Raw genomic sequence first — 23,031 nt, forward strand, 5'->3', positions numbered from 1 at the left:
AAAATCACATCACCTGAATTCAGTGTCAAATTAACACAATAAAATTGCATTAGAGGAGAACCCAGATTGTCTTATTCTGCAGCACAAGACCACTGAGTGAGCTGACAATCATCACGAGTTGAGAGTGAGAGCCAGCTGAATAATTAATAAAGCCTGCGTTGCATAAACCTGGATTTTTATAAAAGGCTTTAACAATGTGTTCCTGCCGCCTGCATGGCACCACTGAAAAATCCCTGAATTGCTCCTCACACCGTCAACAAGTCTACATCATGTCTCTGCACAGTGATGTCATCACATTTTCAAAACAAGACTTGTCAGATCTTTATGAAAAAGTGATTTAATGTGATGTTAACAAGTTTATTTCTCTTAAAGTTTGGATTCCGGAGCATATAAATAAAATTGAAACTCAGAGCCTCCGTTTGTTTGTGAGAGTGAGTTTTGGTAACCTGACATCCTGCCATCATCCTCGTCTCTCTATTTCCCCGTCAGCCGTTGTTCCCTCATTAGCCTGGATAAAACTCTCACAGTTTTCCTGGAAGATGACTGTAACCAACATTTGCAGTCATTTGGGTGCGGTTATTTGGAGCAGCTTTTCCAGTTTGAGCAAACTCCAACATCCTCGGTGTAAAGGCGCCGTAACTCTCCAGCCTGCCTCTAAATTATTCCTCATGAAGCAGCTTTGCGTTTCATCTCACGGGTCACATCACAAATGAACTCCCGGGTCCTGTGGACGGCCGTCTGAGTGAGGACGAGTTGTTTATGTACTTAATAAAGCACAGCTCAGTAGATTAATGTATGCAGACCTAGTTTTAGCCTGGATTATTTTCACTTTAATATAGTACAGTTGAGGAAACGAGGGGGGGGATCTTGTTGCATAGGCTCTGGGGATTCTGACATATTAAGACATATTTCTCTATAGGATTACATTCACTGAGATAGGCTACACAACACTGAGGATGAGCTAAGTATAATTCCATAGCTGTACCTTTTTAAGCACACATTGTAGATGATGCAGCCTGCAGCGCTGGGGACTGAGCTGTATGTAAAGTTATTCATACATAATGAATGCATGCACTGAGATAAAGACATGAACCCCCGTCCCCTCCTTCATCATCATCCTCCTCTTCTTTCTGAGTGGTTCAGAGTTTGTTTATGGTGTTGAAGCATTGTGTTGTCTCCTTTGTTTGTAACATGTTGGATTTTCTTTTTGTTTCTGCTTTTCTCTTGTGTGGCAAAACTGAATTATGAAGCATGAAAAGTAAACCGCACGACCACTAAAGACCTTAGTGAGTTAGCCTGGCAGCTAAAGGCAAATATTTGCTAGTGTCCAGGTTGGCTGAAAGGTAGGTTGAATCAGTGTTTCCAACTTGGCAACCGCCATCGTTCAGCTTTATAACTCCTCTAATAAACTAACGAGTAACGTCACTGATACTACATCCATGCTCTTTGAGGTGTATAGCTACCACCCCAGGCTTTATTTTGAATAAAGACATCCTTTAAAATTAAGATTATGACTGACAAAATTTTTCACTGAGTGAGTGCCTCAGAAATGTATAAGGAAGGGCAAAAAACAAGAATTAAAAATCAAGAAAGAAACTAGCAATTCAGTCCAAAACACTGACCTTAATATATTACATAATAGTGTTTCGGTTGGCCTATACGGCAAGCTTATACTACACCAAGGACCAGTCTAAGACTAGTTTGAACCTGCCCTAAGTATAAGCTTCATCAAAAAGGAAAGTTTTAAACCAGCTCTTAAAAGTAGAGAGTGGATTCCAAAGGAGAGAAGTCTGATAACCGAAGGCTTGATTTCCCGTACTACTTATGGATATTTCATGGTTCTCAAACAGGCCTGAATATTGGGAGCACAATGTTCTGGAGGTCTGATAGGTAAGGTGTTGCCTGACATGAGTTGGAGCTTGATACATACAAGGGACTTAACATCAAGAAATCTGGAATTGTTCTTTTTTCTTTACAGGATACACCATTCCTAAGGCGGAGGCATGCTAACTGAGGGCTCTACCTCCTGTACTTCTTCTGGAGACTTTAGGTACCTCAAGCAGGCCAGCACTCTGGAAGCAAAGCATTTTAAAGTTGTGATATGGAGCTATGAGCTGTTATGGCAGATAAATATTTAAGATGTCTGTAATCGTTTCCAAGTTGGCTCCCCATGATCTAGACTGTGAGGTTCCTCTTCTTTCCTGCCCCAAAAGATGTGATGATCCACTTTTTCCTCTGTTCATTTTTAACGAAACAAGATGTTCATACTTCATCTCATTTCTTCTCAATCACATTCCCTTTCTTCTTTGTCCACCATGAATCCTCTCATTATTCATAAGCGATAATATTCAATCGTCTGCATGGAATTAACGCTGCTCATTGTGTGTGTATGTGCGGGACACCTCATCATCAGCCCATCATATAGATCAGTGCTGATGATCCGTCTGGAGCGAGAGGACAGAGAAGCAGACCATTGTTCGTGGACCTCTCTCCTCATTTTTTTGTCTCCATCACAATGGACCAAACCTGTCACCAACGCTCTCACTCTCAGAGCCGAAGCAGCTAATTCATCCATTTATATTTATGTATGCAAAACCTCTTCCACTCCGCCATTAAAACAAAGCAAATGAAACTGAGTTGCTTTGTTAATTTGTCTTTCTTTCTTCATCCCTAATACCCTCAGATAGATGTGGATCGGAGCCTTTGTGGTGTAGTTATGCACCATGGAATATTATGAAATAACAAAAGAGCTGATAAGAGCGACACAAGAGGTCCATGATCTGGGACAGAGGAGTCACTGCTGCGGCCAGAGGAAGATGGGACAAGCTGAGACTGAACCAACAATTAACAGCTAAGATGTTTTTGGATAATTGGAAAACATGAAACACAAGTTTTATAACCCATCTCGTTAAGGAAGGGGCACAAGCTCTGTTGGTGGAATAAAGTTATTTATGGCAAAAAATAAAACTGTGCGAGTACAAAAGTTCGGCTAACATAAATTAAAAGGCTCCTTGAGGATCTAACCTGGAGTGAAAATACGTAAAACTTCAATTAGTAGCCCAGGCTTTTATTTGTTTCAGTCTGTAAACCAAGCCTGCCTTTATTAGGGACAGGCTTCAACTAGAGGCAGGCATTTAATTATTTTCCAATAAAACTTTTCCCCAGCAGATATCGGCTTTCTGTTATTTTATCAGCTTTTGAATTCCATCTTTAAAGACAGTACAAACAGTTAAGTCCTCCCTTGTCACTCAGCGGTGCATACATTTCTTTCAGCTTTCATCCTGATCAACTTATAGGAGATTGATGCCGATCTATACCATGCCTGCACGCTGAAACCCTGCTTGTCCCGCCATTTGAAGTTGAAGTTTAGCCACGTTTCCTCCCATGAAAAAGGTCCTCCTGCTGCTTTTTATTGAGCGTACTTGACAACCTAAAGGCATTCAGGTCCCCTGCTTTTCTCTATGCCTTCAAACCAAGGTGTTTGTCAAAACATACAGCCACTCCCGGCCACTAAAAGAGACCCTGCCTTTAATTGGGAAAAGCCTTTATTGAAGATTTATGGTAACTAGCTTTCCAGTAAGTGCATCAAACTGTGGAAATAAAGCCTAACTAACCAACAGAACAACAACCAAACAGCAGCCATGAACCAAGTGTTTTCTAATCTTGTTAAGGTACTCTAGGTGTTGGAGTGATTGTGCACTAAAACTGAACCAATCCCAAACATGTGACTCATAACAAGCCACAAAAACATAATACAGTTTGTTCTACTCTGAACAATTTAGTAAATACTAATGGCAAATAGCAAAGCTGTAAGATCAAGAGGAACGACTTTTACAAAGTGGTGAGGCCCTCAGGAACAAATCATCCATTAGTTGGTGACTTTGGTTTCACCATGCTGTAAAACAGCAGTGACCATATTTGGATGGTAGTGGAGCTGGTGAGGACTAATGGGTGTGTACGATAACAGTCATCACAGCTATGACACCCGTGCTTCTGAAATAACAGGTTTTAATTTGTGTTACTAACTGACAAGAGTTGATTATTCGTCAGACTGAAACCGCTGATTGAAACTGGTTGAGCGGCGAGTGAACTAAATTAACCAGGTTAACCAAGGGTATAATAAGCAGTAATTTCATCATCACTGCTCACTGCTTCCTCTGAGGGAAAGGCCAAAAACAACCCTGATTCCCTTGAACAGGCCACAAAAAATCAAATCAAATATAATCACCGTTTGAGGAACACTTTGAACTCGTAGAACTGGGCCTGTTGGCCTTTTTCACACTCGTAATTCATGCTGCCCCGTAATTAATAAGTTCACTCAACCAACAGAGCTTGAGTAGAGACAGTTTGGACAGTCTATTAGTGCAGTTAAACACACAATGAGACATATACTTACATATGAAACACCAAAAATACAGCTGGGTGAAACCTAGCAGCAGCAGCACACCCCAAACTGTGCATAACTTTACCCCTTATTATAAATTAAAGACGTGATAAGTAAAAAAATCTTATTTAACAGGCTTTAAACATGTTCATGAGATTATACGTGGTAACATGGGGCTTTAAGGTGGATGACTCATCATTGAGCCAACCCCATGTGGCCATTTGGTTAACTGTAGTTTTTGTCACTTTTTTGTTTACATGCATGCAGTAGCCCCCATGCATTTTATCTTTTGCACATGTAATATCAAAACTAAATCACAAACAGCAGTGATACCACAAGCAGTAAATTAAGTAGAAGTTCACATTCTGCAATTTAAGGAAACTTAAAGAAACAGGTGTTAGAGTGTATAAAAATACCCTAACAGAGGACATAATCAAAGTGAGCTCCAGCAGCAGGAATCAGGCTTTCTAAGTTATAACATATTGTCAGCCTGAACGGATGATTTCAGATACAGGTGATGAGAAAAGTATTAGAAAAAGCAGTTGGTAAGAAGAAGTTCAGAGCAGGTGGGAGGATTCTGTCTTTTGTCATGATGGCAGTCAAAGTAGTGGAGGAGGATGATGTAGGTGAAAGGATACGATTAAGTGTGAAAAGGATAACATGAGGTACCAGTTTTCAGTCCAGGATGAAAAATGAGGAGTGACTGTGTAAGGCCGACTGCAGTAAGAAGGTCAATCCACTTTCTAACATGAGTAGAAGAGGAGGCCGGGAAAAGCAGGGAAGTGAAGGGTAAGTAGTTTGGCCGCAGCTTGAATGCCATTCCTGACTTCTTCATGCTGCGAGTCGATCCTCTCCGAAGTGATGGAGATTAGTTTTGGAATGGTGATGGAGTGAGGAGGTATTTCAGACACAACGCTCTGCAATCCAATTTTTCTTTTCCCTCCAAAAATGCATCGCAGTGGTCTCATTCAATTTCAAATACAGCCTCACATTCAGTTCTGTCACATTCAATTTCTCTAAGCAGCTTCCAGAGCAGCAGCTTATAGACGGTCTCTAAATAACGCTGTCATCCATACGATGCACTTACATTCCAGATTTTACTTCACTCCCTGTGATGTGAAGTCATCATTTGGATGCTACAATAGTTTAATGAAAGTCAAAACCCTTCAAACAGGTGCTCGAAGCAGTGTAACTACCACTGTGAACATCAACTTCTTGTCAGGCGTCCATCGTTGTTACTGAAGCTTGATTAATCAATCAATCAAGGACAAACTTCCTTTAACAGGCAGAAACCTCCAGCAGGACCAGACTCATGTTAGACACACATCTGCTGACACCGTGTTGGAGAGAGGGATAGAGGGAAATGAAGAGAGAGAGAGAGAGAGAGATGATAGTGGTGAGACAGATAGTAGTTGTAGCAGCTGGAGTCTGGCACATACACAGCAGCAGGCCATCTACGGCAGAGATCCAGAGGAACCTACAAGACAAGGGAGCTCAGGGACTCCAGAAAGGTCTATGGTTAGTAACTTTAATGGGACAGGAAGAGTTCAAGTAAGAGACAGGCAGACAGAGGAGAGAGAGGGAAAGACAGGATCCCAAAGTGTCAGTTCCATTGGCGGTCTAAACCTATAGCAGCATAACTAAGAGCTGGTCCAAGCCTGATCCAGCTCTAACTATAAGCTTTATCAAAAAGGAAAGTTTGAACCCTTATCTTAAAAGTAGAGAGGGTGTCTGCCTCCTGGACCCTGACTGGTAGAAGATTCCAAAGGAGAGGTGCCTGATAACTGAAGGCTCTACCTCCCATAATATTTTTCTGACAAGTTGTGAATTTGTTTTGGAGTTCTAAAGAAAAATATCAGCAGGTTCATCTCCTGCGTTAGTGTAGCTTACCTTGTGACCCAACTCTAGCGTGACTCACCAAAATAGTGTAGACCCAAACCAACGGAGATTGTATCCTAATAAAGGCTTGCTTTCTGGGATTGTCTCGTTTGCATCATGCATCTTGGGACAAGATAGTTTTCTCAACTCCAGAGAGAAATGCTGTGTCATGAAAACAAAAAAAAATAGAGTTTAAACATCTTGAATTTAATATTTTTTGGTCCTGCACCATGATGTTATCCTTTGGGCTTCATTTTGACCTGTTTTTTTGCAGTTCTAAGACAGAATAATTTATCTAGTTTGGGTTCATAGAGCTGTCCTAAACCAGATTTTAGCTGATGTTTGACTTGCTAGATACAACGAAAATTGGACTCAGTGGAGACGGTTGTGCGGGTGTCTTACAGCTGAAACAGAGTGCCAGTACAGTTTGATAAATCCTGGTTCTGATCCAAGCTAAGAGGTCATCAAACTGGACACTGGTCAGCCTCAAGCAGTAGGAGAGTTCATCCAAACACAGTTCATAGGGGGAGACGGTAAGAATCTTAAAGATGTATTTGTTTGTATCCATAGCCTGATCATTCTTCGTCAAAGAGTATAAATCCATTGGTTGCTCTTGATTAAGGTTAATCAAAGCTTTGATTGAATTGCTAACCTTTAGCTTCGACTAATTTCTTTGACATGGACACAAAAAAGCACATGGTTTTCAAAAGACGTCACCTTGAAACTAGATGAGTGGTTACATAAAACATCAGAGAACAGAAAATATAAGCCAGGTAGAAACTCCAAATGTGCTAGTGTTCTCCTCGGTGTCTCAGACTGCCACTAGAGCCAGGTGAAAAGAAAGTCTCATATTTCTAATTCTAATGCATCACCTTTCAAGGACATCTGTCTCGTTCTCAGCTGAATTTTAACTCATCCACTAAGATTCAAAAAGCTTTCAAAATCCTCAAGTGTTCTGAAGGTTTCTTAAATTTGCATAAATCTCACCCCTGCAAACACACACATAAATATCCCAACAGAAGCAGCAGCAGCAGTGTGCGTGTGCATTCCTAATGTGTTTGTGTGTTTCACCTCTGGGACAGCAGCAGCAGAGCTCAGTGAACTTCAAACAGAGGAGAGGCTCCTCGGGGGTCCATTATGGCGGGACTGATATGCTCCTAATGATGCTGGTGTGACTCTGCCAACAAAGGTAGCTGTGCCGTTCAAGGCGAGCGGAGTCCCATGATAGCAGGGTGATTGACAGCTCTCAGGTCGTCATGGACGGCAGGAGGGAAGGATTCCTGCACCGATGCACCCCTTGATTTGTTGTCCATGAGCGTGATTGACATGTGATGGTGACACGGCTTCAGAGCTGCTCAATTCGACGTCCAAAACTCAGCCGGGAGCAACATGACATCACACCAGTTCAACTGTCTCCAAAACCTCAGGGGTTGATTTAATCAGGCCTTCTGTCTCCAAGTAAAGGTTCCGTTCACTCAAATAAGGACATCGTATTCCTGACATCATACTATCCTGTATGACAATGAAACTTATCTCTGCCCATTTTTTCATTCTCCAAACAAACAGAACCAAAATGAGTCATGAAAAGGCTTTGCCTGGTCAGGTGAACATCATTTGTGCACATGCTCAGTGGGAACTCATAAGAGGTTTGTGCTGGGGGTCACATGAGAATCTATGCAAGGTATGAATAGAACCAGAACACAAAGGTACCGGGTTGATTGCAAGTGGCTCACAAACTCCTCAACAAATGTTATGTTCAGACTCTTTCCACACCGAGCAGGTCTAGACTGTACTCTATGTTCTATTATCAACAAAGACCCAACATCAAGACAGGATAAGATCCAGTCCCATCTTACAGACAGGACTCAGTCTGATCCCATCTTAATCCACCATGAGCAGAGCATTTTGCAGCTTTAAGCAAGTTACAGTGGCAAGGACAAACTTCCTTTAACAGGCAGAAACCTCCAGCAGGACCAGACTCATGTTAGACACACATCTGCTGAGACCGTGTTGGAGAGAGGGATAGAGGAAGATGGAGAGAGAGAGATGATAGTGGTGAAACAGTTAGTAGGAGTTGTAGCAGCTGAAGTCTGGCACATCCACAGCAGCAGAGATCCAGAGGAACCTATGAGGTAAAGGAGCTCAGGGACTCCAGGAAGGTCTATGGTTAGTAACTTTAATGGGACAAGAAGATTTAAAGTAAGAGACAGGCAGACAGAGGAGAGAGAGGGAAAGACAGGATCCCAGTGTGTCTAAGCCTATAGTAGTCTAAGCCTATAGCAGCATAACTAAGAGTTGGTCCAAGCCTGAGCCAGCTCTAAGCTTTGTCAAAAAGGAAATTAGGGTTATCATTATTCTAGATGTGGCAGATTAAAAGCTCTTATGTTCTTATGTTCATTGTTTTTTTTTTGCATGCTGTGTTCTTCCTTTTTTCGCTGGTTACGAGCTTAAGTTTCATATCCAGTGTAGTGAGAGCGATATTTACTTAAATCCAACACTTACCCAGAAAAAGAAAATAGGTGCATTTCCAATTCCCGCAAATCTCGTGTGTTTTCCTCGACACCTGCATTGCATTGTGGGTCTGCCTGTTATTTTGGCGAATCATCTGCCCTCTGTTCTGGGAGAAGCGTCCTGGCTGAAACCTGCAGTTAAAAATATTAAATAGAGCACAAAACCTCAGAGTTGAAAAGCAGGAACCTCTTTTTTCTCCGTTTTTCATCATTATCTAATGCAGCGTTCCGTTCCCTGGCTCATCCGCTGTGAGTATTAAAGATATTAAAGCCACTGGCTATATATTCATCATTTCTAACCACATTGTCTTCACAGGCCTCTGTTTATGAGGCTGCAGCTGAAAATGAAAATATCTTCATGGCGCTGCAGCCGAGCTCTTGACTGTTTATCAGAAAAAAAAGAGAAAAGAGAAGAAGCCGACTGAGAAGGCAAGATGAAAACGAAAAACAGGCAACAAAAAGAGAAAACAAATTGTGAGCCTCCCATCGCTCACTCTCTCACGGTGGTCCGTCATCTCCTCGCATCTCGCTCACACACTTTGATGAGGAAGAGGAGAGGGAGGGAAGAGGGGGAGAAAACTTTCTGATGTTTTTCCTATTTAACGTTTCCGTGTTATCTCGCTGGCTTTCATGGCTCGGGAAGCGGAGTGCTGTTGAGAGGCGGCGAGGCGTTGCGGGTGTTTAATGGGTTTTTTTTCGTTTTGAGGAGGCTGAAGAGTTTATCATCGGGGGGTAGTCACGTTTTTGGGCCTTTAACCTCTGCGCACATGTCTGTAATTTAACATTAAATAGAGACCTTCAGCCTGTGTCTTAGAGCCCAGGCACTTCCTGTGTCAGCTGTGATTATGTGTTACGTAGGAAGACGACTGCTGGGACTTTGGTTTGAGTAGTTTGAGTAGGATGAGAACTCTCTTGTTTTTAATACCTATTTGTTGACTTACTGCACACATCTTGTTCTGGGGCTGTGAATGAAAGAAAAACAGCGCTCTCTTTTTTTTTGCATACTTACGCAACAACTTCAAAAAGCGAGTGTCTACAACGGGAGGAAACCTGTGTGTGATCCGAGATGCTCCTCAGCAGAACTCGTGGGCAGAAACCCTGGACGCATCTGCACAGATAAGCTCTGTTGAGTAAGTGAATTACTCAGTGATGCATGTGGTGGTGTCATGTGAATGTTAAACGCCATCCTAGTTTCTGATCTGTGGAGGGAGTGCACTAATAAATCATACGGCTGCACCCTCATCCTACAATGAGAAGACAATCCACACAGAAACTCTCGATTCCTGCTCTCTGACTCATCCAGGGAAACAGATTCCTTTCCGTTTGCTCACTTGGGAGATGTTCATCACGGCGATGAGGGTTTTACATAAAGAAAATTGACTGTGGTCCCTGAGGCTTCTCTTGTTACACATTCCATCGTGTCTCTGCAGATGCTAGTTAGTGTAAGTCAATGTCAGGCCAATTTTATTTACCTCTATGATGTAAAGTTACAACAGGAGTGACCTTAGGGCACTTATGATAGTATTTACAGAGATTTACCATCCTCTCTTTTCAAGGATGCTGCTACAGTAGCACAACTTACAGAGTTAAAACAATCACTAGTGCATTATGATCTCTTATGGCTGTAGTTTGTGCCGTGAGTCATGCTGTTCACATTATGTGATGTATATTTTGAAGATGTATGCAACATACATACAACATGTGTCCGCTACTGTCTTTTTGAGGCACTGTAAAGCACTCGGGAACCCTCCTCCACTGTTGCCATGCTATAGAAAGTTAAGTCAGAACCACTCCCATCAAAATAATTAATTATCATCATGCATTGAGTTATACTTGGTGGTCTTGCTTTGTTCTGGGAGCTCCCTGTCCAAATGCCAAAGCCTGAGGCAGGGAGAGCACACCTCCCCTCTCTTTCTGGAGTTATTTCTGACCAGGACTTTAAAGACTCCAGTAAAGACAGTTTTCCAGTCCTGTATTTATCGGCTATGAAATATTGCAAAGGTAGAGTCCTTCATTTCATTGACAGATTTAGAAAAACTCATTCATGCTTTTATTTCCTCCCACCTTGACGCCTTTGGACAGTACAAAATGTAGCAGCTCAGCTCTTTACTAGAACTAAAAATGTCCCACTTCCCCCCATTTTAAGCATTCCTACATTGGCTACCTGTTGTTTTTAGGATTTATTTTAAGATTATTTTAATCATATTTAAAGCACAACATGGACTAGCCCCTCAATATAGTTCTGAGCTTTTATCCCCCTATGAACCTGGACACAGTCTGAAATCCTCTGGCTGTGCTCTTCCCGACTGAAAACTAAAGGTGACAGGGCCTTTGCTGTCAGAGCCCCCTGACTGTAGAACAGCCTGTAAGAGGGAATCAGACTTGCAGAATCAGTCCTAATTTTATTTCACTACTCATGACACACCTTTATAGTAAAGTTTTTGTTTTGTGAATTTATTCTAATTTTTTACATTTTTACTCTGTGCTTTTACTGTCTTTTTTTTAAATTGTTTTTGTGAAGCACTTTGTTACTTGCATTGAAAGGTGCTATACAAATAAAAGTATTATTAATGTGCATACATGAAAATCCAAGGCAGGGAGAACAGCAGCAAAGACCCACGGGCTACAGAACAGAGCGAGCATCAGTGACGATACATATGAAACTGTTAGAATCAGACACAGCAGAAAGGAGGAGCTAGGGCGGAGGTGGGGAAGCAGTTAGCAGAGGAAGCAGCTGATGTTCTGTCATTTGAGCTTAAATTGCACAATACCATGTATTTAAACTGATGTTATGAAATAGTTTGGGGGTGTTTCTAGGAGCTTTATCACATTTGGTGCCTTCGTGAGCGTTACACAGCAGGACAGAGGATGTTGTATTTAATCGGAATAAACAACAGTGTTTACGATTAAGAAGGAAAACATGTATTTACCTGAGTCAGCTCTGTTTAACACTGAGGTAAACAACATTTTGGACTTTGGATAAACATGTTGAGGAAGTTTGTAGGATACAGAAACGGTTAGTTTGACTCTTTTTATGCAATTGATGACATACAAAGGAGTTTTATTAGCACTTCAACATTAAATTGTACTTCCTCTTTTATGAGGTCAAAGGTCAAACTGCTGTGATCGCTACATACCACAGAGAGTTTCAGTGTGAGGTCATGAACCATACAAACTCTATTTTTCCCACTCCTAAACTTTTGGGTGGTTACCTTGTTGACATGCCTCACAGGTATGTAAACACAGCCAACACCTTCGGCTAATCAGAGAGCAGCCCTGCCACACACACACACACACACACACACACACACACACACACACACACATACACACACATACACATTTTCACACACCTCTCATAAACTTCCCTGCAGGTAGCTCCTCCCTCACCTGTCCCCTGCTCAGGTATTGTGTGTTCAGACGGCCGGCCCCACCCCTCTCTCCTTTGTGTGGATGAATGGAAGGTGTTAGCACCTGCAGCTCTCTCTGTTACGTGGAGAAAAAGAGACAGAAATAGAAACATTGAAATCACTTAATCCTCCGTCATGCCTCTTCAGCCGGCTTCACCTCTTCCCGACTGGGTTTGGTTTTTGATTCTCCCACGTTTCTGGAGTTTTGATTACGGCTCTGTTATTCATCGTCTCTTTGTCGTCTGTTCTCAGATTAGTCATTTGGTTTAATGTCACATGTGTCTGACTCAGTAAGGCTAACTAGTGAACACAACACGTTTTCAGAAGAGCACTAGAAACTTTTTGTTTTTGTCATATTTTTATTTATTTTCTTTGATTTTATCTTGCTCCGATTTTTTGGTGATTTATTACAAAAAATAATCTTTTTTGACTCAAATAAATGAATATCTAAAATTAGTCATTTATTTCATTTTTCTCAGAGTTGTAGCAACAAAAAAATCTGCAAAGAGATACTCAGAAATTATAATTGAATGTGTTTAAAAACTCAGGTAACTTTAACTTCTTGATGTGTTTTCTCACTTTGTTCTTCTTCACATTGTAAAACGTTGATCCAATCGATCTCATATTGGTTATTAGAGCCAATCAAAGTGCATTTCACCATGATATATGTTTGTTTTTTCTTAACTTTACGATTAACAGAAGTAAATCATTGGTTGAGAAAAAGGTACGGTTTCTGGTATAAAAAAAAAAGGCAAAGAAATCTGCTTATAAGTTGCAGTTTATAGTTTTTATTACATTCAATATACACATGTCTAATACATTCTGGTTGAGATTAACAGAAAATAAAAGTGATGGTTTAGAGGATGAAATTGTTCCCCATCATGCCTTTTATTTCAGCCTCAAATCATCTTTAAAAAATGATTAAGTAAAAATCATCCAAACTGGGTAATGATCATGAAAAGGTAACAAATTACATCCGAGTGGGTTTTTGACAACATTTCACAAATCAGAAAAATTTGACTGTAACATGTTGTTTTCTTTAACCTTAAAACATTAGACTTCGCTGTTTCTTGAGCTTCTATTCAAAAATGTCAGCTTTCAAACATAATCCAGGCAGCCACCAGGTTAATCTGTGTTTTGTTTTTAAATGTCATTCATTTATTCGTTCATATTTTCCAATCTCTGCTTTCTTTTTTCTTGGTCTTATATTTTGAAATATATTATATTTTCCTGATGTCATTTCTTTTAACACTGTTAATGTTACTGTTAAATGAAAAAAATATTTTCAATGCCAATGAGTTTTTCTCCTGGTTAGATAAAGTTTAAATCCATTAAAATAATAATTATAATAAATATATAATAATGAAATGTATAAATCTATGGATAAACTAACCTGCTTCACCTTATTCTTAAAAAATGTGACTTAATAACTTTTTAGAAAATCTACCTCCTACAGTTTTCCACTGTAATAATGAAGGCACAGGGAACAAAGCTTACTGTATTTCAGAGGAATTATTGTAAACAACATTTTACTCCACTATAATTATTTCAAAGCTTCAAATAGTTTCTTTATGAGGAGAAATTCTGTTTCAAGATAATTACTATTGATTGTGTTATGCAATTTGCTTTAATGTGTGTAGTTTTGTTTTTTTTCGGTGACACATTTTAATATTTTCTGTTGCTTAAGAAGTATTCATATCCATCAAAGCATATGAAAAGTATTGGCATTGTGTGAGATTAAATTCTTTATTTTCACAGGCTTTGCAGATCAACCGACCTGACTCTCCCTCTGTGATACTTTTTCTAACACCAAAAGGAAAAACACGACTCCTGTAGCTGTGACTATAAATAAAACCCTGCAGGCTTCAGAACAGTGTGAGGTGTACAACTGCATCGAGGTAACGCTGCTCTGCCTTCGCTTAGAATACACAACCGTCATTATTCTCAAGGTCCTACAACGAGGTTCATTTCAGGCACTCACAAATGAAGCAAAGCTGCATCGCTGCTGCAATCCAGCAGAGTCTGGGGAGTCTGTGGATAGATGTGGTCACTGGAAACACACACGGCTGTTTGCTTTCTAGATTTCTCGTCCTGCACCTCGGACAGAAATACATTTAAAGTCTGAGGGTCGGGTGAAAAGGCTCTTTGATTCACGTTCAGAGATGTTTGTTTGTTGGCTCTGTGTGTTTTTTTGGGTTTGAAAGTGCTGCAAGTTCAATTTTCTTTTAAGCAGATTACAGTGAGAGCACATCCAAGGCTGATTATCCCAAACCTCGAGAGCTTTCTGTCCTGAAGGCCGAATTAAAACCTGAAGAAATAATTTAAACATGGTTAAAGAACGACGTAAGGAACCTCTTCTTTAGCCTGATAGGTCTGATTGTGCTGCAAGGTTTGTACATCAAATTCAACCTTTTCCAAAAAGCAATTAGAGACCCAGCAACCAAGTGTTTATGCAAAAATAAGCCAAGACTCTGACCGCCCTAATCTGGACTTGGCTAAGAAGGCTGGTGATCCGGACGGCTGGCTGTCACAGCTATAATCTCGCCTGTTGCTCGCCGAGTCTTTGGCTGAACACAGAGTTAATGGTGGCAAGATGACGGGTTATAGGAGCTGATTGGGTGGCTGGCTGACGCGTACTCTCTCGCTCTATAGTGGAAGGGACGGCTGGCTTGTTGTGGCTGAGTTTCTGCCTGGTTGTTCTCTGGCAGCTCGGCTGGTTATACAGGCTAGTTGCCTGGAAATGTTGGCTGACAGAACAACTAGCCTGACTCACCGGCTTAGTGCTAATTTGGCCCTGTGCTGGTTCTGTTTCAGAGAGCACCCTTCATCCCACTGATAGGAAACAGGATCCTTTAATCACTGCCTCCACATTACATCAACAAAGAGAGAGCCACACCTTCATCGCTCTGTGTGGCAGGACGACACCAAGCCCTGCTATCAGACTTCACAAAGTCAAAACTATTTCTCTACCAGGTCAGGATGTTTTGTGATAGCCTCATTGCTGTCCATTCCCTTACTCTGAAGTGTCTCTGTCTTCTGAGTTGTTTTTGTCCTCATGTCTGATACTGCAGCAGGATTAGACAGAGAAACTACAACCAGGGCTTTGCTAGCTAAAGAGCTAACCGTCTATGAACAGGACTTTAGTCAGGACCAGGACTCAAAGATTGCACACAATAAGTTATATTTGTTGGTATGGCTCTGTTCTGGGAGCTCCCTGCCCTTCTATGTGCCCACGTGGAAGGGCAAAGCCTGAGGTGGGGAGAGCACACCCCCTCTTTATTCCGGCGTGTGAGTGCTTCACTGCTCTTAGAGGACTAAACAGTTAAACCATGTGCAAGGGGGCGGAGCTGGACTTTTTGGCCTGGTGTGATCACTGACATTTTTGCCCAAAACTAGGAACACAAAAGTATCCAAAAAGATGTCTTATTTCTGTGTTTTCTGTTTTACTTTAAACAAAGCGTCAACTTTTAAATCTTCTAAGCTTGAATCTTTAAGGACTGAACACAAGATGCTTGTCTGAAACGCCCCATCATGACGGGTAACATTAAACCTCTACGTCTGCCCACCTTCTGTAAGCTAGCTAACGGTAATAAATCTGAGTTTACAAAATCTAGTCGTTGTTACGTTACAGTTCATAATTTCACGTCAACACATAACCTCATCACTCTGCATCCTGATATAACATGAACAAAGAAAAGTAGGATTAAGAAGAGATCTTTAGCATAGTGGTGACGGTGCTCATGGAAATTGTAGTCTGATTTCATCCAGAGGGGGCGCCAATATCAACACATGAATACTCCCCACAGTGCTTTTAAGCAGATTCGTGTTCACTTTTTCAATCTCTTTTGTTTCCATACATCTTTATCACAGTGGGTGACGGTGCTCATGGGAAATGTAGTTTCATCCATCCAACACGGGCACTAAAACTGAGTATTAAGAAGCACATATATTGTTGCTGATCATCTAATTTTACTCTTTAGATCATGAAAAAGTGTAAGTGCAAGAGTGAGACTATTTTAACATGAGTGAAAAACTCCCTACTGTGCCTTTAATTTAACAATTAGAGACTGTGAGAGCAAAAGAAGATAAAAACCTGCTGGTTAAAACAGTGAAACTTAGAGCCCAAAATAAGTGGAACAATGTGATTTAATCATCTTTTAAAGAAACATTTTGATGCAAGATGTTCAAAATTTGCTGCATCTAAATGTGTCTTTTGTTTTTTCCTGGAAAGAACATGTGGGAAAAGGTTTCTAGTGTATTATTTGTGTTCTTAAATGTGCAGAAAATTCAGTGTTTACATGTTATTTAGTGAGTATTTCAGGTTAATGCTCAAGCATACACATAGAGTGGATGCAGTGGGTTTCTTCAAGTGTAGTTATTGTGCAGATAAATGAGGTCTGAACTAAGTAAATGAGACTGTCAGCCCTCTCCGTCTCTGTCCAGTCATGAAGCAATAAAACATTCATTATTTATTCATGCAGCGTGCAGCAGAGCAACAAAGCACCACAAGCAGACAGCGCGTCCATAGGAAAAACATTTTATTGAAAAACATTTTCAGTTTGTAACAGACTGGTGGAATGTGTGTCATTTATCCTCACTTTGAACTTGTTTTAAATTTTGAATGTTAAAACCATTTTTCACAGCCTGGCCATCTCATACTGCGAGGAACAGGGGGAGAGAACGGGGCTACGGCCACCCAGTAACCATGACATGACGAAAGAAAACCAGGGGAGACGAACAAACGATGCAAATATAGTAATACTGTGTTACTCAAAACTGGACTGAAATCATAAACAGAACAAAAGAGAAAAAAAAAGAAACTAATTCAATAAATATTTATGGTACACACTTATGGCACAAATATGCAGCAGTCGGTTTGGCAACTTTTCTCTCATTTTTTAAACCAAATTACCATGAAAACAGTGCAAAAGGGGAGGGAGTGGGGAGGACACGGACTTTCCATCGAGCGCTAGCTAAAATACATAGCAAAAAATTCAAATTTTATACAAAACATCTTACTTTAAGAGTTTATAAAAAATGTTTTATTGGGTTCTGGTCAATATGTACATAAGCTATTTACCAAAAAAGTAGTATGCTCTGTTTTTACTGAAGTGTACTCCATTTTTTCTCAACTTTTTTCCTTTTACTTTCCTAAAAAGGTGAATAAGGCTATTGTAACAACCCAGGATCCATATACAATACAAACATTAATGTATTTACAGTTTCTTACCTACAGAAGTACGGTGCAAAATTACTGAGTCAAGTGACCAAGGGCTGACCATACGAGCAAGGCATTTTACAGTAGCCTGAGGTGCTTCTCCGAGCTCCTGTGCCAAGACTCTCACAGCATCGCCGCTCTTAAGCGAGCCGGGTCGATGTTGGGAGAGCGTTAGCCGAGCGGCCGCTAAGAAAAGGACGTCAGATTCAAAGAAACTAATAAGATTGTCATATTCTGCCGCAGACAGACAGCAACTAAACAGCCATTTCTTTGTCGTACGTGTGTGTCTTTTCATCTTTTCTGTTCAGGTGTGATATATATGCTTTTGAATGGTTTCATTGTTCACAGTTTACCTTTGTACTACGGCACGTCGTTCAAACAGAAAAGGTTCAAATAATGCAGAAACAGAAACTGAACAGCAGGCTTGTGTGACGTACTTTGCTAGTTTTGTGTTGTTTGTTTGTCGTTACATCTCTCAGTGGTTAAGAACACTTTCCATAGGTGTTTTTTTTTTTTATCAGAATCGATTAAAAAAATAAATAAGAATTGCATATTTGCAGATTTTGTAGCCTCTTGGAGGCACAAACCTCAGATCATACAAGGCTTGGCTTTTCGGTGAATTTTGATGTTCTTTAAAAACGAATGAGGATGGGCTGATGCATGCTCGGGGCTTGGCTCCGGTCATGTTTATGACCCTGAGCCGACGATATTAATGGATGTGAATCACTGAAACTTGCTCAACACACGCACACACACATGTACACACATGCACAGAGAACATGAAGGGTGTGTATGAGGAGAATCTGGGCACTGGGTGTTCATGGGAGTTATCCTTTGGGAGATGCTACACTGAGTGAGTGTGGTAGACACAGCTACTCTGCCCTTTTATACATCGATGTGAGCTATACGGGGTCTACTACCCCGCACTTCAGGGCCCGGGGCCCGGGCTGAGCCAGGAGTCTGCGGGCGAGAGCTCATGAAGGACCAGGACTCAGCGGGTCGAGAGATATCAAATAATCAAAAACCTAGATTGCATAATGTGCACTTATACCATAATATATTAACATTACTCCTTTTCTTCTTCTCCTCCGTCCCGCCCGACAACACCTGTGCTCTATGTGTCTATCATAAATAAATTCTGCTTTTTATTTGTATTTTTTCTTCTTTGTAACGTCCTTTTTAAAATGTACATCTATTTAAAAAAAAAAAAGAGTAAATTAAAAACTCACAATGTGGAAATGCTAATGGAGAATGAGAAACAGTGACGATGTAAGAAAGATGTCCCTGTGCTTTTTTTTTAGAAATCGAGAACAGTCAGCACGTTCTCACTCTCAGCTCGCTGCTTCAAAATACGAAGACGTGGGATTTGGTTTCACAAGTGACGAGCTGTGCAGTCAAGTCCGCTCAGGAAACTTCTAAATCATGTCTGACTTTTTAAGAAAAGAGAAATCAGGGAAGAGAAGAGATATGAGACATGTTTGGTTAGACGCTCAAAAAGAGGCGTGCGTGCGTGTGGGAACTCTCTCCGAATAGTTTTGTGTCCGTGGGTTGGATTTTATGCTTGTTGTGTAACTTTTACATTTCGTGGTTACTGCAAAAGCGGTACGACATGAGACGTGTTTGGTGAGACCCTTAAAAGAAGCATGTGGGGGAACTCTCTCAAGGCTCAACTCTTAAAAGTTTCGTGTCCGTAGATTGGACCTTATATAGTTGCGTAACTTATACATTTGTTGTTACTGCAAAACTTATTCGGATAGTCTGTTTGTTTTTTTAATTACTCACTTGACCTCTGAGTCTGCACATGCAAAACTAAATCATCACGCATGCCTACGTGTTCGTATTTTGAAGCATTGAGCTGCCGTTCAATCCGCGGTACCACGGGAACGTGAGAACGTGCTGGACTAGGAGAGCACCTATCACGCTGACTCTGAGCCCTCAGGACACCCTTAGTCATCACTGGACACCTGGGGGTAAACATTACAGTACCAAGAGCTGTTTCAGCCAGCTCTGCTAACCTCAACAGGATCTCGGGCCTTGTCTTCACCTGACATGGCAGTAAGGCGAACTGGATTTCTTATTGCCCCGGAGACTCCCCCGCGTGGAGAGTCTGGGTTCTAAAGAAGAAGCTGAGGCGAGCCCTCACTGCTGCTAACTCTGATACAGCTGCTCTCCCATCTCTAGCTATCACTGCGTCTCTCTCTGAGAAGAGTGGAGGTACCAGAATGGGGTTAAAAGTGCTGCTCTATGTGTATGAAAGTCCTCCACTCTTCCCAGGAGCCACCTGAGCACACCTGACGTGCACCCAGGTTCCTAAATGAAAATAGAAAAACTCCTCTCTCCGTCTTTGCACACACTCTCTCTCCGCTCCGAGCCACTGTGGGGTCACTTGACATGATGCAACGAGAAAAGAAAGAATCACACAAGGATATGAAAGTTGAACAATAATCTTCAAGTAAATCTGAATGAAGCGATTCTCTGAAAACAAATCTGGGATGAGGAAGAAATGGTGCAATCCACATTAAACCCAAACAGTTCACATTGAGACAGCGTGTCTGTGTGTGGGTGATGTGTGTACGTGTGATAGTGGGTATGTGGGTGGCAGGGTGAATGGGTGATCTCCGTGAGTCAGTCAGGAAAGTCCCAGAGAGGATCGCTGCGAGGATCTCTCTCCTTTTTCCTCCTCCGCCTGCTAAATCCACAGAGTCTCTCAACAGTGGGCAGCCATTTTCAGAGTTCATGGTCAGCCTCCTTTTCCTGTCCTCCTCACTCTTTTTGTCTCTGTAGCTCTCTTTGACCAAGCAGTAGTCTCTTTTTCTTCCCCTCCTCTTGTGCCACATCCGTACATCCATCTGTCCATCCCATTTCATTACAGCAAAAACACACCATCTAACTTCCACATCCCTCAGTCCTCGCTGGCTGCAGTGCACAAAACAAAAACAGGAGCCGCTGCAGAGGGAGAGGAGATCAGCTCCTCCGTTTCCCCGAGAGCTCCGGCAGCATCAGCCTTCTCTCCAGCCTCCATCTTTTTAATCCGCACCGACTGAAACCGAACCAGAGCCACAAGGTATCAGCAAACTGTAATAAAGAAAAACTAGTGACAAAACATCAGAGGAGAGGAGGAGGAGGAATAGGAGTCGACAGAGTGAGAGAGAGAAAGAGCGAGAGTTTGCGGGTGTGCCGGCGGTGCCTGGCCAAATCAAAAACCCGCTCTGCCCGAGGATTGTTCCGCTAAAAGTTCCACGTCAGACTTTGTAATAGATGTTCGCCGGACTCTGAGGTGGCATCTCCTGAACTATGTAGACTGGGTGTCCGTAGTCGCCGCTGACCTTCTCGTAGTGCGGGCAGAAGACGCTGTCAGCAGTCCTGAGCGGGATGATGATGTCGCTGGGCTCCGAGCCGTTATTGTTCCCACCGCTCCGTTTGGGTGTGGCCAGGGTGCTCAGAGACAGCGTTGTGGCGTGCTGCGGGGAGTGCTTGCGATGCCGCCGCCTGTACTTCAGCAGCAGCAGGACCAGCATGATGATGATGATGATGAAGATGACGCTGCCCGAGGCGATGCCCACAAAGATGGCCAGCTCAGAGCCGATGGCGCTGGAGGACTTTCCCCCGTTGTCGTTATCGTTGCTTTCTCTGGGTGATACACCTGAGAGAGAGAGAGAAGGGAGAGAGGATGAGGTGAGTACAGCTTCGTTTATAACCTGAACTCAGGTAAGTAGTCATACGTTTAAAAGCAGTCCATCATCACACACAGATTCAGCACGGCTAGCTCATTTATCCGCTTTGACATCAAACCACATCTGATGCTGAATGAGTTCACACCTGCTCCTTGAAGCGACGCTCACAGGTGAGGTGCAGAAACGCTTACTCAGCAAACAGTGAGGTATGATACTGACACGCCGCTCCTGTCACATTAACAAAATCAACATTTAAGAAGTAGTGCACGGCCTCGAGAGAGCAAAGCTGCAGCCTCCAGCTCGAAAAATGAAAACCTGCAGTTCCTTAAGTGTCCACTTGAGGCAGTGTGCAAAAACATGGACCCCATTGAATACATATTTGTACATTCTTTTGTCCGAATAGCGCACTTCTCTTTTCGTACACACTGTGCAAAGGTTAATTATTTTATAACTCGTCATTTAAAAAAATATTTAGGTGAAGTTTTGCATAATTCGTTAAAATTGGGGGCATGGCTGCCTCTGCCTCTTTGCATTTTGCTTAAGTTGCTTCAGAAACCGATGAGTGACATCGCTGAGACAACTTACATTATATAAAAATTGCAAAAGAAAATAAAGAAGTGTATTAAATTAAGAGCTTCATTCGTGCAGGTATCCAACAGGTGTAAAAATCAGGAGATACAAATGAAAATTTGGGGTAAATTTATGATTTTTTTTGTAGTTTCATTTGATTATCTAATAACACACAGGTAACAAAAACACATCTATAAACAGACATGATTAGCACAGGCAGGTGGTTACTTATCTAAAGCAGCAGGCAGGAATTATTTTAACACACTGTTAAAGTGATGGAGGGATGCATGAATGAAAGCTTCTTATTACAGAGAGAATAATGATGAAACTGAGGGTGAGCTGAATGTTTTTGGGTTTGTGGTTGTAAAAAGATTTTGTTAAGAATCAAATTGAAGCTGTGAGAGAGAGAGAGAGAGAGAGAGAGAGAGAGAGAGAGAGAGGAGATGAGATCAATGCCAATATTTGTGTGAAGTTGGCATGAATTTGGGATTTTTCCAGAGCTGGAGAATTGTGATTCTTCGTCAACCCACGCGTTCCTGACATCAGGAAGGTGTGGAGTCTCAAATCCAGAGACAAGCTTTTGGTTTGACGCCTTTAAAAGCACAAAATAAAATGGAAGCAGAAGCTTTTTTTTATAGCATTGTGTCTTTCCCTGCCTTCCACCTTTTTTTATTCTGCACAATCTTTTCATCATGTCAGCGTGAGGGGAAGAGGCCAGCAGCGCAGCAGCTGAGGGTGAAGCCTGCCTATAGAAAGCTTTTGTGTAAAGGTCACATTCGATCCACTGGCTATTCAAATTCAGCCGGTGAAGACTGCAACCTTGAAAGTAGGGCGAGCACCGCCTGATAGGAGATACGACGGCTGGGGCAGAAAGAGGCGGACGCACTCAGATAAATTGCAATTTAAAAGACATAAAAAGTAACTTCATTTTCTTCCCCGCGGCCCCGGAGGGAAGAAAAATAAGAACGAAATATTTGATGTCCACATGAGCCATGAATTATGAAAGGCAAGCTGTGCTGTGACTCCCAGCGATAGACGTTCTGGTTGTCGTCCAACACTTAGACCCCGCCGTGCTGTGTTCTCCCCGGGACAGGAACGCAGGGATTATTTTGTCTCACTGTCTGCTGCTGCTCTCCTGAGGGCCTTAGAGTGCTTTCCTGTGGTCGGGGGACAGCAGACGGTGCAAAACCAGGACCCTGCCCATGTTCTACACGGGGATTATAGAGCATCAGATGTAGCACTCTGCCTGTGTGCTCCAGGATGGAGGGATGAGGCATAAAGAAGGGTGAGGAGGACAAGATGCTGTAGTCTGCAGGGTTTAACCCTCGGGGGTCGACCTGGGCGGGGTCGTCACTTAAAGGATCCTGGGCAATAAACTATAGCTGCT

The 23,031-nt window shown here is 41.9% G+C and overlaps 1 protein-coding gene and 1 long non-coding RNA gene across 4 annotated transcripts in view; one reads left to right on the forward strand and one right to left on the reverse strand.

The window, feature by feature from the left end:
• The first annotated feature begins 1,627 nt into the window (after positions 1 to 1,627).
• On the forward strand, positions 1,628 to 3,034 carry LOC117820650. Of its 2 annotated transcripts, XR_004632810.1 has the most exons (4): positions 1,628 to 1,890; positions 1,979 to 2,050; positions 2,414 to 2,585; positions 2,684 to 3,034. It is a non-coding gene; the product is annotated as an uncharacterized LOC117820650 (long non-coding RNA). The 2 variants fall into 2 exon arrangements; XR_004632809.1 differs by having other exon boundaries at positions 1,979 to 2,585.
• Positions 3,035 to 16,703: 13,669 nt separating this feature from the next.
• The window catches only part of efnb2a (ephrin-B2a), a 31,383-nt gene continuing 25,055 nt past the window's right edge, over positions 16,704 to 23,031 (reverse strand). For both annotated transcript variants that reach the window (XM_034694590.1, XM_034694589.1), the window contains one exon: positions 16,704 to 21,043. In XM_034694590.1, coding sequence (XP_034550481.1) covers positions 20,643 to 21,043 — 401 coding nt within the window. In that variant the 3' untranslated portion in view covers positions 16,704 to 20,642. The remainder of the gene's footprint in view (positions 21,044 to 23,031) is intronic.

The sequence above is a fragment of the Notolabrus celidotus genome, chromosome 10 (assembly GCF_009762535.1).
Source record: "Notolabrus celidotus isolate fNotCel1 chromosome 10, fNotCel1.pri, whole genome shotgun sequence".
Classification (NCBI taxonomy): Eukaryota; Metazoa; Chordata; class Actinopteri; order Labriformes; family Labridae; genus Notolabrus; species Notolabrus celidotus.